The sequence below is a fragment of the Eretmochelys imbricata genome, chromosome 3 (genome assembly GCF_965152235.1).
Source record: "Eretmochelys imbricata isolate rEreImb1 chromosome 3, rEreImb1.hap1, whole genome shotgun sequence".
NCBI lineage: Eukaryota > Metazoa > Chordata > Testudines > Cheloniidae > Eretmochelys > Eretmochelys imbricata.
The window spans coordinates 12,432,217-12,446,791 of NC_135574.1; the positions used below are offsets into that span (position 1 = coordinate 12,432,217).

The 14,575-nt window shown below is 44.1% G+C and overlaps 1 protein-coding gene across 1 annotated transcript in view; it reads left to right on the forward strand.

The window, feature by feature from the left end:
- The window catches only part of PKHD1 (PKHD1 ciliary IPT domain containing fibrocystin/polyductin), a 370,485-nt gene that overhangs the window by 209,984 nt on the left and 145,926 nt on the right, over positions 1-14,575 (forward strand). Inside the window, exon 46 of the mRNA XM_077811517.1 lies at positions 611-857. Within this exon, the coding sequence (XP_077667643.1) occupies positions 611-857 (247 nt within the window). The remainder of the gene's footprint in view (positions 1-610; positions 858-14,575) is intronic.

The following is a 14,575-nucleotide window of genomic DNA, read 5'->3' on the forward strand; positions in this document are numbered from 1 at the left end:
GCAATGGAGATCAGATGGCACCAGGAGGGCAAAATCTGCCCCCAAAACAACTTCAGCTGTGCAAAAGGAAGGTCCTATATTAACAAACAGTGACTAGTGAACAAAAGTGCTATGTTTTGTTTGCTTTGGGTCCTGGGCCAGGGGTGTGTGTGTGTGTATGTAGTTATGAGCCTATTTGATTATGTTAGTTTGGGGCCAACCTACTGTTACTGCTGCATCTGAATCCAGTGCTCGAATCAAAAGACCTGTTAGAGGTAGGATACTGGACTAGGTGGATCTTGGGTCTATGCAGTAAGGCCATTCCTATGGCCATGCTTCCCATCTGGTTATGATTCTTCTGTTTAAAATATTTCATTATCCAGTCAGTAGGTAGAACCAATAACATGTGAGGTATGTGACCAGCCACACCGCAGACCCAGGGTGTGGAGGCCTGCAGGCTCCCCTTTCTGTCCCAAGCAGCCATTTCTCTGACAGGAAACTCAGTTGAGGTTAACCCCTTGTTCACCGGGTGGGGGTGGTGCGGGGGGGAAGGGGAGTAGGTAGTGCCCCTGCACCCCCAGTCAGACAGAGGTGTGACGTTGCATTTCTGAATGGTTGCTTGTTTCCCCAGGTGGATTTACAGTGAGAGCTGAACGGTTGGCATTCCTGAATTCACCCAACCAGGCGTCATTCCCATTTCCCCATTCGGCCATCCTCGAAGATCTGGATGGCTCCCTCACAGGACAGGAAGGAAGTCACCTCCTTGCTTCTATGGACACACTTTCAGCTTCCTGCGTGGCCAGTGCTAACTTCAGTCATGCTGCCAGGGGGAGTGTTTGTGGAAGGGACGTTATTTTTCACCGTATGTCTATTGGTTTGTAAGTAGCAATTACATCTTTGCAAGCTCAGGTCTGGCCTGGGCTTTTATGTTCCATATTGGGAAGAGGTATCAGGTCTGGGCACAGTTCTGGAACTAAGGAAGACTCAGATTAATCCCAGCTCTTCCACGGCCTCTCTCTCTGGTCCTAGGCAAATCACTTACCCTTATTATTTTGGTTTCTGTAGCTGTAAAAGCTGAGCTTGTCCAAGGGCAAGGTTGGACATTAAAAACCTGATTCTCATTTATTCTGCAGTCCCTTCCCATAACTCTGGCAGTGCAGAGGGGCCTTAAAGTGGATGTAGTTGTAACTTCCACCACTTGTACAGTCCTCCACACTGTCAGAGTGGTGTAAACGGGTCTTAAGGTAAATGAGAATGAGGCCTCTGTGCATCTCAAGATGGGCCTTGAAACTGAGGTAGCCAAAACTAGTGGACACTTTTGGCCTAAATGATTTGCCCAAGGTCATAGAGTTTATGGCAGAAATGGGAATTGAACCCAGATTTCTGGCCTCCACCAGATATTTTTAGACAATAAAGACAATCACAAGTAATGGAGGATTAAAGAAAAAAGTTTGAATTACATTAGATTCAAACCAAGGAGAATGTTCTTACAATTTTTTCCCTGAAGAGCTCCCCAAGTGTGGATTGTTCTGAAGGTAATGGCTGATTATACCTATCCCTGGCAAACTTACTTCAGTTCCATCTAATTCATTTTCCATGTTGATTTAAAGAACTTTCAGATTCATATAATACTATTAATATTGGAGCCAGCATTTCATGGTCACACAGGCTGAGCTACCATTGGATCAGCAGCCTGCTGTTTCTACGGGGTATTAGAATCACAGGCTTAGAAGGGACCGCAAGGGTCATGTAGTCTGACCCCCTGCCATGATGCAGGATTAAGTACGCTGATTTATTTAATTAACAAAAAAAAAACCCTTTACAATAGATTAATTTCTGGAATTCTATTTCTGTTGTGTCTTTCTTGCTGACACCATTAGGATTTATGTAACCTTTCATGTCCCTGCTTCATAGAAACATAGGACTGGAAGGTGCCTTCTGTGTCATCAAATCAAGTCCCCTGCTAAGGCAGGCAACCCTGTTGTATAAACTTTCCTTCTCTTGCCATGAGGTGCTAAAGCACCTTGCATGGGGATTCCCATCAGACCTCACTAGCTAAACAGGGTTAGGCTAGGTCAGTACTCAGTCCCCTTACTCAGCAACAATGGCCAGCTAATCTCACAGCAGCTCCTATGCTCCGCATTGAGAACAGAGTTTGTAGTTCTCATCTTCAAAGCTATTTCTGGGACTGGTCCTAGCTCCCTGCGGGTCTTTCCAGTGATGAGCTGCCAAAATCTTAACAACTGGTTCCTCCTCACCCCATGAGGGGGTCGTTGCCCACCCCCGCCCCCCCGGGACTCCTGCCCTATCTAACCCCCCCACGTTCCTTGATGCTGCCCCCCCCCCCGACCCCTGCCCCATCCACCCCTGTCCCCTGACCGTAGAGTTGGTGCCTAAGGCGCCACTTTGGGCCGGTTAAATTTAGAAGCCCTTTTAGAACCGGTTGTCCCTCACGGAACAACCAGTTCTAAAAGGGCTTCTAAATTTAACAACCGTTTCTAGCGAACCGGTGCGAACCGGCTCCAGCTCACCACTGGGTCTTTCCTCACTCTGCATGATTATGAATTCCTGTTACAGCAAGGGAATAAGCCACTGGAATAAAGCATATACCATCCTCAAGGGTGTTCGTGGGAAACAGAGTTTTCTTGGTAAATCCCTTGTGGCTTCACTCCTGGCAGAGCTTAGAGTCCCACCACCTCCAGACAGAAATGTAAAACCCATTTCCCTGACCTGGACCCCATAGACAAACCTAAGACAAAAGCCTACTGACTGTGGGGTGCGTAGAATTCAGTTAATGTGTTAACTCTTTGAGTAGGTCTATGCTGGAACTGCAGGTGTAATTTCCAGCTCAGGTGGCTGTCCCTGCACTAAGTTCTGATTGAGCTAACTTGCGAAAAACAGCCGAGTAGCCACAGCAGTGTAGCTGCAGTGAGACAGAGTAGGTGCCCCAAGTACGATCCCATCTGAAACCCTAGGTGCGTACTTGGGCACCTAGCCTATCTGCCACTCGTGCTGCCACGGCTACACTTCTATGATTAGCATGCTAGCGTGGGTATGTCTACCCGAACTGGAAATGGCGCCTCCAGATCCAAGGCACACAAGCCCTTAGAGTTTGTAAGGCACTCAGATACTACAATGATGAATGTAGGGTAAGGATACATAGTCTAGGTAGATAAGAGACCTGGCTGTTGCCTGTTGTTAATGTAGCAGCTGGCACTCTACCCTTTAAATCAACACTATACTGATTCCCCAGCACGGTGGTTCTGCACATGTCCAATCCCAGTCCTCACCACTCATCACTGAAGAGTCCATGGCACTTTTCACAAGAGTAGCCAAACTAACCCCACTATTCTGGGGAATTACATTCTAACTCTATGATTTCAGTTGATTATGTTGTTCTTCCTGGGCCAAATCTTTACACCTGCTCAGGACACGACTCCCGCTGACTGCACTGTGGTCTAGTGGTTGCAGCAGAGGATTCCGAGTCAGGAGACCTGGGTTTTGTAGTGACCACTGCCACTAACATTGGGCAAACCAACTACTTTCTATGCCACTTATGCCCCCATCGAAAAAAAGGGGATTATGATAATTGATAGAGCTGGACGAAGATCTTTTCTCCACATTTTTTATTTCTTGGATGAAAAATGGCTTCTCAACAAAATGAAAATTTTCACAAAAAACCCACAATTTGTTTAAAAAAAATGTTTTAAAGATTTTTTTTTTGACAAAAACAACAAACATTCCTTTTTTTTTCCATGAGCAGCTCAGGTAATAAATTATCTTTTGGAAAGCACATTCAGATCCCTGATTGAGAATACCACTTTTTATTTTGTAACAGGACGTCTCAGCCTTCAGATATAAAGGTTCCCAATAGCATCTCATGAGGCACTTAATCCAAAAGCCTTTAGAAATTCTAAATAAATTAGAGGACAGGATGGTTCAATGGTTAGGGCACTTCCTAGGACTGGAGACCTGCTTAAATTCTCTGCTCCTCCACAGATTTCCAGTGTGACCCTGCGCAAGTCACTTAGGTTCAGATTTTTAATGACCCAGAAGTTTAAATCCCATTGACTCTCAATGGGATTTTGATTCCTAACTGCCTAAATGCCTTTTGAAAATGAGATTTAGGCTCCTAAATCAGTTGCTGAGCATTGCAACACCTAAATACCTTTAAAAATCTGGGCCATAGCCTTTCTGTGCCTCAATTCTCCATCTATAAAATGGGGATAATACCTTATAGGGGTGTGTCGAGGATAAATGCATTAAAGATTGAGAGGTGCTCGGATATTATGGTGATGGAGGCCACGTAAGTACCTAAAATAGATGATGTGTTGTCTCTCTCCTTGAGAATCACCATCCAGATTAAGGTGCAGAATTTACCCTCCCTATTCTATTATACTCTTCTCCTTGCCAGCCTGCTTCTTTCTTTTTGCACTGCAAGTGAAGGTATGATTGTAGCAAGGTTAGGCATAGCCATGCTAGCTTTAATCTAGCTAGCATGGGTCTCTCTAGTAGTGAAGACGTGGCAGGACAGACTTCAGTGTGGGCTAACAACCCGACTACATACCCAGGGTCCCCAGCGGGCTCGTACGGGATCGGCTAGCCTGTACTGAAGCCCCTGCCGCCACACGGTCACTACTGTTGTTTCCCACACTGGCTATATTAAAGCTAGGATGGGTATACTCACACATGCTACAATTGCATCTTCATTGGCTGTCTAGATTTACCAGAAATGTAAATGAGACACAGGTCCTTATATTTCCTAGGCTCAGTCACATGACATGAGGTGAAGAAGGGTCATGTGATTGAAAAAACCCTGAGTACCCCTGTCATTTTAGTTCTGCCTCCCATTTGCTCTATATAGAGGAAAATATATTGTGGTGGTGAGTAGTAGTGTAAACACCTGTTTGGGCCCCTTTACAGTGTGCCGGTGGCCAAAGGCCTTAGGGTCTGTCTGTGCTGGAGATGTGATTTCCAGCTTGCCTAGACATACACCTACTAGCTCTGATCAAGCTAGCATGCTAAAAATAGCAATGTCACTGCAGCTGCAGAGGCAGCAGGGCGGGTTAGCGACCCCGAGTAGGTACCTAGGGTCCAGAGAGGAATCTTTAGGCGGCGAGGCCCTTCCGCTGCCTGTGGAGCCCTGGCTGCACTGCGACGTTAGAGAGCTAGCTCAATGCAAACTAGCGAGGGGTACATCTCCCCGAGCCGGGGATTACACCTCCACTCCAGTGTAGATGTAACCTGAGGGTAAATGACCGTCAGGCTCAGAAAGTTCAGTTTCCTACCCGAACTGCTATGTGTCAGGCTCTTCCTACAATGCTCAGGAAGAGGCAAATATCTCGCTTCCGCTTTGACGGCCATACAGCTGCGATGTGCTATTCCAGTTCACCTCTTGTTGCTACCGCTGCTTATGTGAGCTGGGCTGGCTACTGCATTTGAGTTGCTGGCAGCTAAAGGAGAAATGTTGCGTAGCCAAACATTACCACTACTGCTCATAGAGGAAGGATACATTAGAATTGCTCTCTCTTAAGAAGAGTGTTTTAACACATGAAAAAAAAATCACTCCAGCTTTTTGATTTCCCCCCTCCCCAAGCCCCCCATCATTTCATTTTATGTTTAGTGTACAAATCTGTACCATTTTCCGATTTTGCTGTTTCAAGTTCGTTGCACACTGGCAGCAGTGCTGAAGAGCGCTGTCAGATGGATGTAAATAATTCAGAGCCTTCGTATTATTCATGTTTTAGAAGAAGGAAAAACATTTCCAAATAGGAAAAAAAAACAAGTTGCTGTATAATTGCAGGGCTGGGGGACATTTCCTGTAGCCTTCAGCTACATAGAAACTTCCCATGCAAATACGCACTTCCACTAAACCAAAAGTCTGTAATCAGTGGGATTACGGAGTTGTGCGGTTAAGTGGACCAGGCACTAAACCGGGAGTAAGGAGATCTATGCCCTATTCCTGGCTCTGCCATGTGGCGTTGGGCAAGTTACTTCCCCTCCCACTCTTTGGGAGAAGAAGTAACTTGTGTTGTCTATTTAGATTGTCTTGTCTATTTGTCTTGCCTGTTTAGATTGCAAGCTCTTGGGGCAGAGGCTCTCTCTTATTCTATATACATACAGTCCCTAGCTCAGTGATGCCCCAGTTTTGATTGGGGCACCTGGGCACCCCAGAATATAAATGATGATAATGCATAAAAGATGGTGGTGCACTTCTCTAACAAATATTCAGATCCCTCTTGTTCCTTCCAGTTCACAGTGCCAATGGGTCTTGGGGGGTGAGCAGAACTAACAATGAATTAGAACCTTAGATCCCAGCACTTATGAATTTTGGGATAGTTTGAATCTGGCATTCAGCGTTGCCCTTCACTGCAGGTAGATGGCTTAATACTTTTAACTAGTCGCAGCAGGGGCCTTTGGCTCTTTCCTTTCCTTTCAGGCTAGCCTCCTTCCTCTTTCCATTCTTTCCAAGAGCAGGGAGTCAGCTGATGCCAAAGATACTTGGCAGCACTACTTCCCAAGGCCAGCTGCTAGCCTGTCCCCCAGTGGAATGTTTTCTGAACTGAGTAACCCTCCTCCATGGAGATCAAGAGAATCTTCTCTATGCTATTTCTAGATCTCACTCTCCCGTGTGTGCGCCACCAGCCAAATCACCTTCATGTTAAGTTGAAAGAACATCAGCTTGCAGCCCGGAACATCAGCCCACATAATGTGCATTCAAATAGAGTATAGGGCAAAGAGGCTTCATGGACAGGGGCAGTGCCCTACAAATGGACTCATCAGGGAAATGTGGAGGCAAGTAAATAAGGGGCTACAGAGAATGATACAATAAAGTACATTTTTACAGCACAACTGGAAGATGTCTTGGGGGAAGGTGGATTTCATCCAGAGGTATTGAAGGTTGTAAACAAGAACGAGGGAATGGTCTATGATTGGTGCCAGGGTGTGTAACTAGGAAAAATGGAAAGAAGTTGAGAAAGGAAAACTGGGCAGCGGGGAAGATTTCCTCACAATGAAGTCCATTGGTCTTGGATAATCTCCCAGGAGAATGGTGAAAGAAAGTACCATCATTTGAATAATTTAAAACTGGACTGGGCATAGCACAAAACATGTACTGTAGGGAATAATTCTGCATAGCCTCTCTGGGCATGATGCAGATGACCTTATAGCTGGTGGAATTTCCCATCTATAATCATAGGACCACTGGTGCTTCCTCAGAGCCATGTAATGCAGGAGGCAAGGTTTCCATCTTATCTGTTAATGCTGTCAGAGTGGATTGTATCTTAAATCGGGGAAAGACCCTGATGGCAAATGTTAATACTCAAACCCAGATCACCCGAATCTTAGTCAAGTTCCGGAGCCACAAGGCTATCCTTCTCTTCTTATGCAGTCAGAAGTTTTCTGGGGCTAACAAAACGATCTAGAGTCCGGCCATCAGAATCTCACTCTGATTCCATAGTGTTGGAAGTACTGTGCATTTTTGTTTAAAGAGAACGGAACAGATGGTCAGTTGCACGGCAATAAATGCAGTGACTGACATGGAGTTGCTTCAGATTTACCCTGGTGTAAAAGATCAGAATTTGGTCCTGTTTGTCTGAATCTTGGTTCTGTGTTTTTTGCTTTTGTGTCATGTTGATGTTAACCCAAATGCACCATGTTTCCTTGTCGTGATGTTACTTGGCAGGAGATATTAAGGAGGGAAGAGACAGATGAATTCAGCACTCCCTGAAAATGAGCCTTTTTGATTGTGTATATAAATGAATCCATTCCAGGGAGTCACTTTAGGGAGGTTGGGATCAGGATCTCAGATTCACAGCTGCCTGCTGTTTCTACTGTCAGCCAAACTTGAGCCCTTAATATAGAACTAGTAAAGAATTAATTCCCTCCCCCTCCCCCCACTGCCATGAAAAATGGGGGAAAAAAGGGCCTTTTCTTTCAGAATATGTAGGGAGTTTGACAGTATTTTAAAGAAAATCCAATTTTGGCTTCTGAAAATCCCCAAAATCTTTCATTTTTTTGGTTTTCAGTTTTTTGATTGAAACCCAATTGAAAAATACTCCCCCAAATACCCGCCCCCAGACATTTTTGCAAAAACATTTCTATTTTGTCAAAAAAATCATTATTTTTTGTTAGAAATTATTCTGTCTACTATTTGTATCAGTTCCATCTGAACCTAAATAAAACCCCAAGAACTTTGAGGGAAATATGGATCTGGACATATCTCAAAAAAAGCGTGTTCTATCACATCCAGTTGAAATTTAAACTAATGTGTCAGTTAAACTGCCCTGGAAGGGCTCTTTACATCTTGTAAAAATATAATTGAAGCTTATAAAAGTCTTTGTAAATCTATATGCAAGAAAGTTATTGAGTGCTGTGAAGAACAGCGTATGCCGTGATGCAGTGTTGAGTGGCTGCAGGCTAGATATGGTCGCTCAAAATGCCACTGCTAACCATATTATCTTGGAAATGTGAGTCCCTATTAATATTAAAATAAATTCTCATTAAAAAATTGTCATAATGTGATTAAGTGACTTTAAAAGTTTCTTCTCCTCATGCATGATTTTTACAAGAGGAAAGCATAAGAATAATCTCCATTACACAGCACCTTCCATCCCAAGGAATTCTAAAAACACTGAGTAAACTTTATACAGTCCAGGAGTAACTTTGCAACTCACTCATTTTCATCTGCCTCCACTGCGGAATTTTGAAAGCCAGGATTTTTGCCCTGCTCCAGCCTTGCAGCTGAGCCTTTTATTGCTTCACTCTTTTATTTTGCTGGAGATGAAAAGATTAGCTCACTTTTTTATTACCTTAATTCCTAAATCTGGTCTAATATCCTCTCCAGTGTGAAAGGAATCGTGTACCCTGTACTTTTATGACTTCAAGAGAAGAGTTCAAATGATTACTCTAGTTTTGCTTCTCCTTTGAGCTTTACTTATCTTGGTGCCTATGTGTGAACCAATTCCCGCGTCTAACACATGCAAAGCCACACTTTTTCACTCACTACACACATGCACTGTTGCCCTCTGTACACACATCTTCACTAAATACACACAGGTTTCAGAGTAACAGCCGTGTTAGTCTTTATTCACAAAAAGAAAAGGAGTACTTGTGGCACCTTAGAGACTAACCAATTTATTTGAGCATGAGCTTTCATGAGCTACAGCTCACTTCATCGGATGCATACTGTGGAAACTGCAGAAGACATTATATACACACAGAGACCATGAAACAATACCTCCTCCCACCCCACTGTCCTGCTGGTAATAGCTTATCTAAAGTGATCATCAAGTTGGGCCATTTCCAGCACAAATCCAGGTTTTCTCACCCTCCGCCCCCCCCACCCCCCACAAACTCACTCTCCTGCTAGTAATAGCCCATCCAAAGTGACCACTCTCTTCACAATGTGTATGATAATCAAGGTGGGCCATTTCCTGCACAAATCCAGGTTCTCTCACTCCCTCACCCCCCTCCAAAAACCACACACACAAACTCACTCTCCTGCTGGTAATAGCTTATCCAAAGTGACCACTCTCCCTACAATGTGCATGATAATCAAGGTGGGCCATTTCCAGCACAAATCCAGGTTACCAGCAGGAGAGTGAGTTTGTGGGGGGGGGGGGGGAGGGGGGGGGCGGAGGGTGAGAAAACCTGGATTTGTGCTGGAAATGGCCCAACTTGATGATTACTTTAGATAAGCTATTGCCAGCAGGAGAGTGAGTTTGTGTGTGTATGGGGGTGGGGGGGTGAGAAAACCTGGATTTGTGCTGGAAATGGCCCACCTTGATTATCATGCACATTGTAGGGAGAGTGGTCACTTTGGATAAGCTATTACCAGCAGGAGAGTGAGTTTGTGTGTGTGGTTTTTGGAGGGGGGTGAGGGAGTGAGAGAACCTGGGTTTGTGCAGGAAATGGCCCACCTTGGTTATCATACACATTGTGAAGGGAGTGGTCACTTTGGATGGGCTATTACCAGCAGGAGAGTGAGTTTGTGGGGGGTGGCGGGGGGCGGAGGGTGAGAAAACCTGGATTTGTGCTGGAAATGGCCCAACTTGATGATCACTTTAGATAAGCTATTACCAGCAGGACAGTGGGGTGGGAGGAGGTATTGTTTCATGGTCTCTGTGTGTATATATTGTCTTCTGCAGTTTCCAAGGTATGCATCCGATGAAGTGAGCTGTAGCTCACGAAAGCTCATGCTCAAATAAATTGGTTAGTCTCTAAGGTGCCACAAGTACTCCTTTTCTTTTTGTAGTTACACACACTTATTCACACATACAGACTCCTTTCCTACACTTACACACACTGTTCTGTTAGCTTAAATTGGCCTTGAGGGGTCACGGTTAAGCTGGTGAGCATTTAACAGCTGGACGCTGGCTGTTCAATTAACAAGCCTACTTGTTTGAATTTCCTACCTGTGTCCGTCTTGCTACACTGTATTTCTTACATAATTGATTGGTCCTAAGTTTGAATTGATTTTTAGCGTAATGTTCATGGACAATGGCAGTACAGATGTGAGGTAAATTATGGCAGTCCCAAAATGCATGCTTCCAAATTTTTACCTCGGTTTCTGGATGCCCAACTTGAAACACCTTGTGTCTGATTTTCAGAACTGTATTTCCCGTAATGGCTGCTCAGCATCTCTGAAAACCACGCACAAAAGGCCGGATTCTTCTCATACTTTTACCAGTGTAAATTAGGAGAATATCCACAGAAGATAGGAGTTACATCATGCAAGGGAGATAAGAATCACATTCGCAGTCTTTGGACTTGAGTACACAGATTTAGTGACAATATCTAAAGAGTTTGAACCTCCACAATTAAAGAAAAAAAGTGTTCTTGGGTCCACCACCTAAACTATAAGAGTTTGCTGGAATCAGAGTTTGCATTTAACCTCCATTTGTACAACAGTAAATTAGAGTATTAACACAAATGTTTGCAGCCCCATTTGAAGTGAGCTGCTATTTGATTTCCTGTTTTAAGGAGATGGATAATCATAATGGGTTATTTCACAAATGTACCAAACAGAATGCGTTTAGAGATAAACACAGCGCCTGCCACCATACGCAGAGATATGGAGCCTTAGGATAAGAAAGCTAATGGTAAACATAAACAGGAGAGTTAATATTTGTTCTCCTTGGTGCTGTTGATTGGTTCAGCAAATCCTTTGTGGGCCATCTATGTTCAACAGCTCTACACAGTACACTTGAGCTAAATTACATAACAGTTTATACAGCCGCAATGGTAAATTGTGATTCAGATTGTAAAGTTCTGTCTCGTAACTATGCCATATTTCTAAAGCAAATTACTCCTTAATTGAATTACTCCACTTCAATATAAAAATACAGCACTGTCAATGAGTCATCCATTTTTTTCTGATACAGTTTGTAAAAGCTTCCAACTGTTTAAAGCAGGGGTTAATTTTGCATTAAGACCACTGCCTCCTGGTTTCTTTCAAATAAAGCCAGGGGAAGTTCAGGGAAAGGCTCTTTCTTTTGGTAATGAAGCTCTCTCATGTTAATGATCCATGCAGGCTCCCTTGGCTCCTTTGAATTAGAAATACTCGAGCCTGTGCTCCTCTGCTTCATTAACATTAAAGAGAGGTAGATTGGTGGCTATTTAGGGCACAGTGAAATTGTTGGCTATTTAGGGCAAATGAAAATGGTGCTAATTGTGGCTGGTAAATTCCATTAGCCGTCTAATCCCATTTTGGAGTTAGTTTGGCAAGAATATGAGAAACAAGCACAGAAACATCCTTTTGAAGGGAATGTGGTATCAAAGTCAGGGTTAACTTGGACGAACTAACTCTTTCATAAAGTGGCAGAGCTTTTTCAACCCTCCCAAAACCTGGTTTGATTTTTTTGGTGCTGATGCTGGGTTAAGGTACATGTGGGTGGGGTAATATCTGAATGAAGAGCAGGACAAAGTGTGGGAGAGTTGGGGAAAAAACATTCCCAGTTGAGGGGATCCAGCTGTGGAACAAACTTCCAGAGGCTATTCAGGGAACATGGAGTCTGACTGTCCTCAGGAAGCATTGCAAAACCTTCCTGTTTGGAAAGGCCTTACCTCCACAGAAATGACACACACACCCCTTCCACCCAAAAAACTCTGAACAACCAAAAAGAAAAACAACCCTCAAGCCCCTAAAACCAATCAACCTAAAACATAGAGTAAATGAATAAAACCTAAAGAGAAAAAATAAAAAAAACCCAAACCTTATCCCAAATGGAGTTTTTAGGCCAAAACGGGAGAAATGCCAGTGACTCCATAAAGAGAACTAGGAACTTTTCCATTGTTAACTGATGATACACGGAAGGCACTCTCCTACTACGGTGATGGGCAGCAGTGCAAAACCGTGTGACTGACAGATTGTATCCAGACTGGTTTGCGCAGACTGAATTTTCTGTCCACTTTTACACCTATTGGCTCCCATAGAAAAACTGCCTCAAACACACAGTTGCCTGTGGGGCTTCAATATAATGCAGAGATACTGTGAAAATAGAAAAACAAAAGTGACATGTTGCACTGAAGCTGGGAATTGTGGCCCTGAATCTCCTCTCACTTGCTGTGGTTTTCCATCACTGTAGCACAGGGATTGGCAACCTTTGGCAAGTGGCCCGTCAGGGAAATCCGCTGGCGGCTGGGACGGTTTGTTTACCTGCAGTGCCCACAGGTTTGGCCAATCGCAGCTCCCACTGGCCGTGGTTCACCGTCCCCGGCAAATGGGGGCTGCTGGAAGTGGCAGCCAGCACATCCTTGTATGAAGGTTTTCCTCCATACCTGAGCAGGTGTGAAAGTGCTCACAACCTGACAGTACCATAGTGGTTGTCAGTTGCTTGCTTAATTAGTGTGAATACCTTGGCCCATCTGATGCCTACAAAGGGAGGTTTATTAGTAGTGAACCACCCATTTAACCCTTCTAAGCTCCTTCCAGTCAGTTTCTATTGATTTATTCTCCATACTCCCCTCCACCCACTATCCTGCTGCTGAGTGTTCTGTAAAACCTTGCTTTCCACCCTTGGAAAGCAAGCTCTGTCTGCTTCCCTCCATGTTGGATAAACTCTCCTGGCTGAGAGCAGTGTCACGTATCCCCAAAGGGATTATGCCAGGTCCCTACCCAAGGACGCAACCGGGGAAGGCTTGTTGTGCCGTCTCCCCTTCCTACACCCTTTGTTTGCCAATACAGAGCTGGGATAGTGTATAATACTTTGAACTACAAAGGAATTAGCCTCACCTCTCCCACTGCCATTAAAGGGAAAATTCCTAGTGACTTTTAATGGAAATTGTGTGATTCTATCATGAAACTCTTCCAAAATGCATGGAAGGCTGTGTCATTTTTACAGTGCACACAAGCATGCTAGGTTCTCTGTAGTATGTAAGCTGTTTGGGCAACATCTTTCTACACAAACTAATTCTAGATGTGATGAAACAAGAGGGGTTAACTAACTTCCCAGAAAGTACTGACTTGGTAGGGTGGAGGGAAGAGGTCAGGAAGTACAAGAATCCCAGCTTGGGTACAAGGCTAAGCTTGTCTTCAAGCAGTGTAAAGTGTTGTTATAGTATTCATTATGCTAGGAGCTGGCTAACAGTGGAGAACACTGAAAGGTTTTTTTTTGTTTGTTTTGTTTTGTTTTTTTAAGAAGGAGCTTGTGAAAAAAAACAGTCTGATAACCTTCATCGGTCAGATATTGAGGGGGCAGTGGGTACAAATCTGGTATTTATTTTGAAAGTGGTTTGATGTTGGAATGAGTGCAAGTCTTTCTTCTGATGACAAGAGACTGTCTTGCATTTGATTCTTCTGGTGGGGTATGGTATTGAAAATCTGTTCCAGTATTTATCGGTCGCTCGCTGGCATATGTATCTCCTGTGTCCTGCTGATCGTGGCTCCCTTCATGTCCATGTTATGTTTTGTATTTGTAGTGGGCTAATATATTTGCACTTTCAATTAAGTATGCCTGTCCACTGCTGCTTTATATGGACAAGGATTTATCTGATCAACACATGTAGCTTGCTTCCAAGTGGATGATTTTGTCGAGGTAGGGTCTTCCGTTTGTAGTTCTGGGAGGACTTAGTAGGCCTTAGACTTTACGTGTGTGTCTTCCTTTTTGCTTACTTCTCCTTCCACTCCTGCCAGCTGCAGTGATTCTGGGGCTGTAGGCACCAGTGGATATGTGCATCTTGACATTAAACACCGTACCAGGCTGCTATTATAGCCTTCTGTGGGAGTGTTTCTCCAATCAAGAAACATTTTCTTTGCTCTTTACAGGTTTCTTTAATAGAGTCTGAACAATTCTAACTGCTGATTAGGCTTTGCCATATGACTGCCTGGTATGACTGAATTCCCACTCCTGGGTAAACTACACAAATTCACTGCAAGTAAACTGGGGTCTCTTCTCTAAAACTACACAGTTTGAGATATCACTTGTGCTGAAACGCTTCATTGCTTGTGTAATGCTGACAGGCCCCGGTCGTCAGCAGGATTGAACCTGGGACCTCTGGAGCTTAGTGCATGAGCCTCTACCGCATGAGCTAAAAGCCAACTGCCTGTTAGCTAAGGCTAACAGAACACCACAGCCAGAAGCTGTGTGGGTTATAT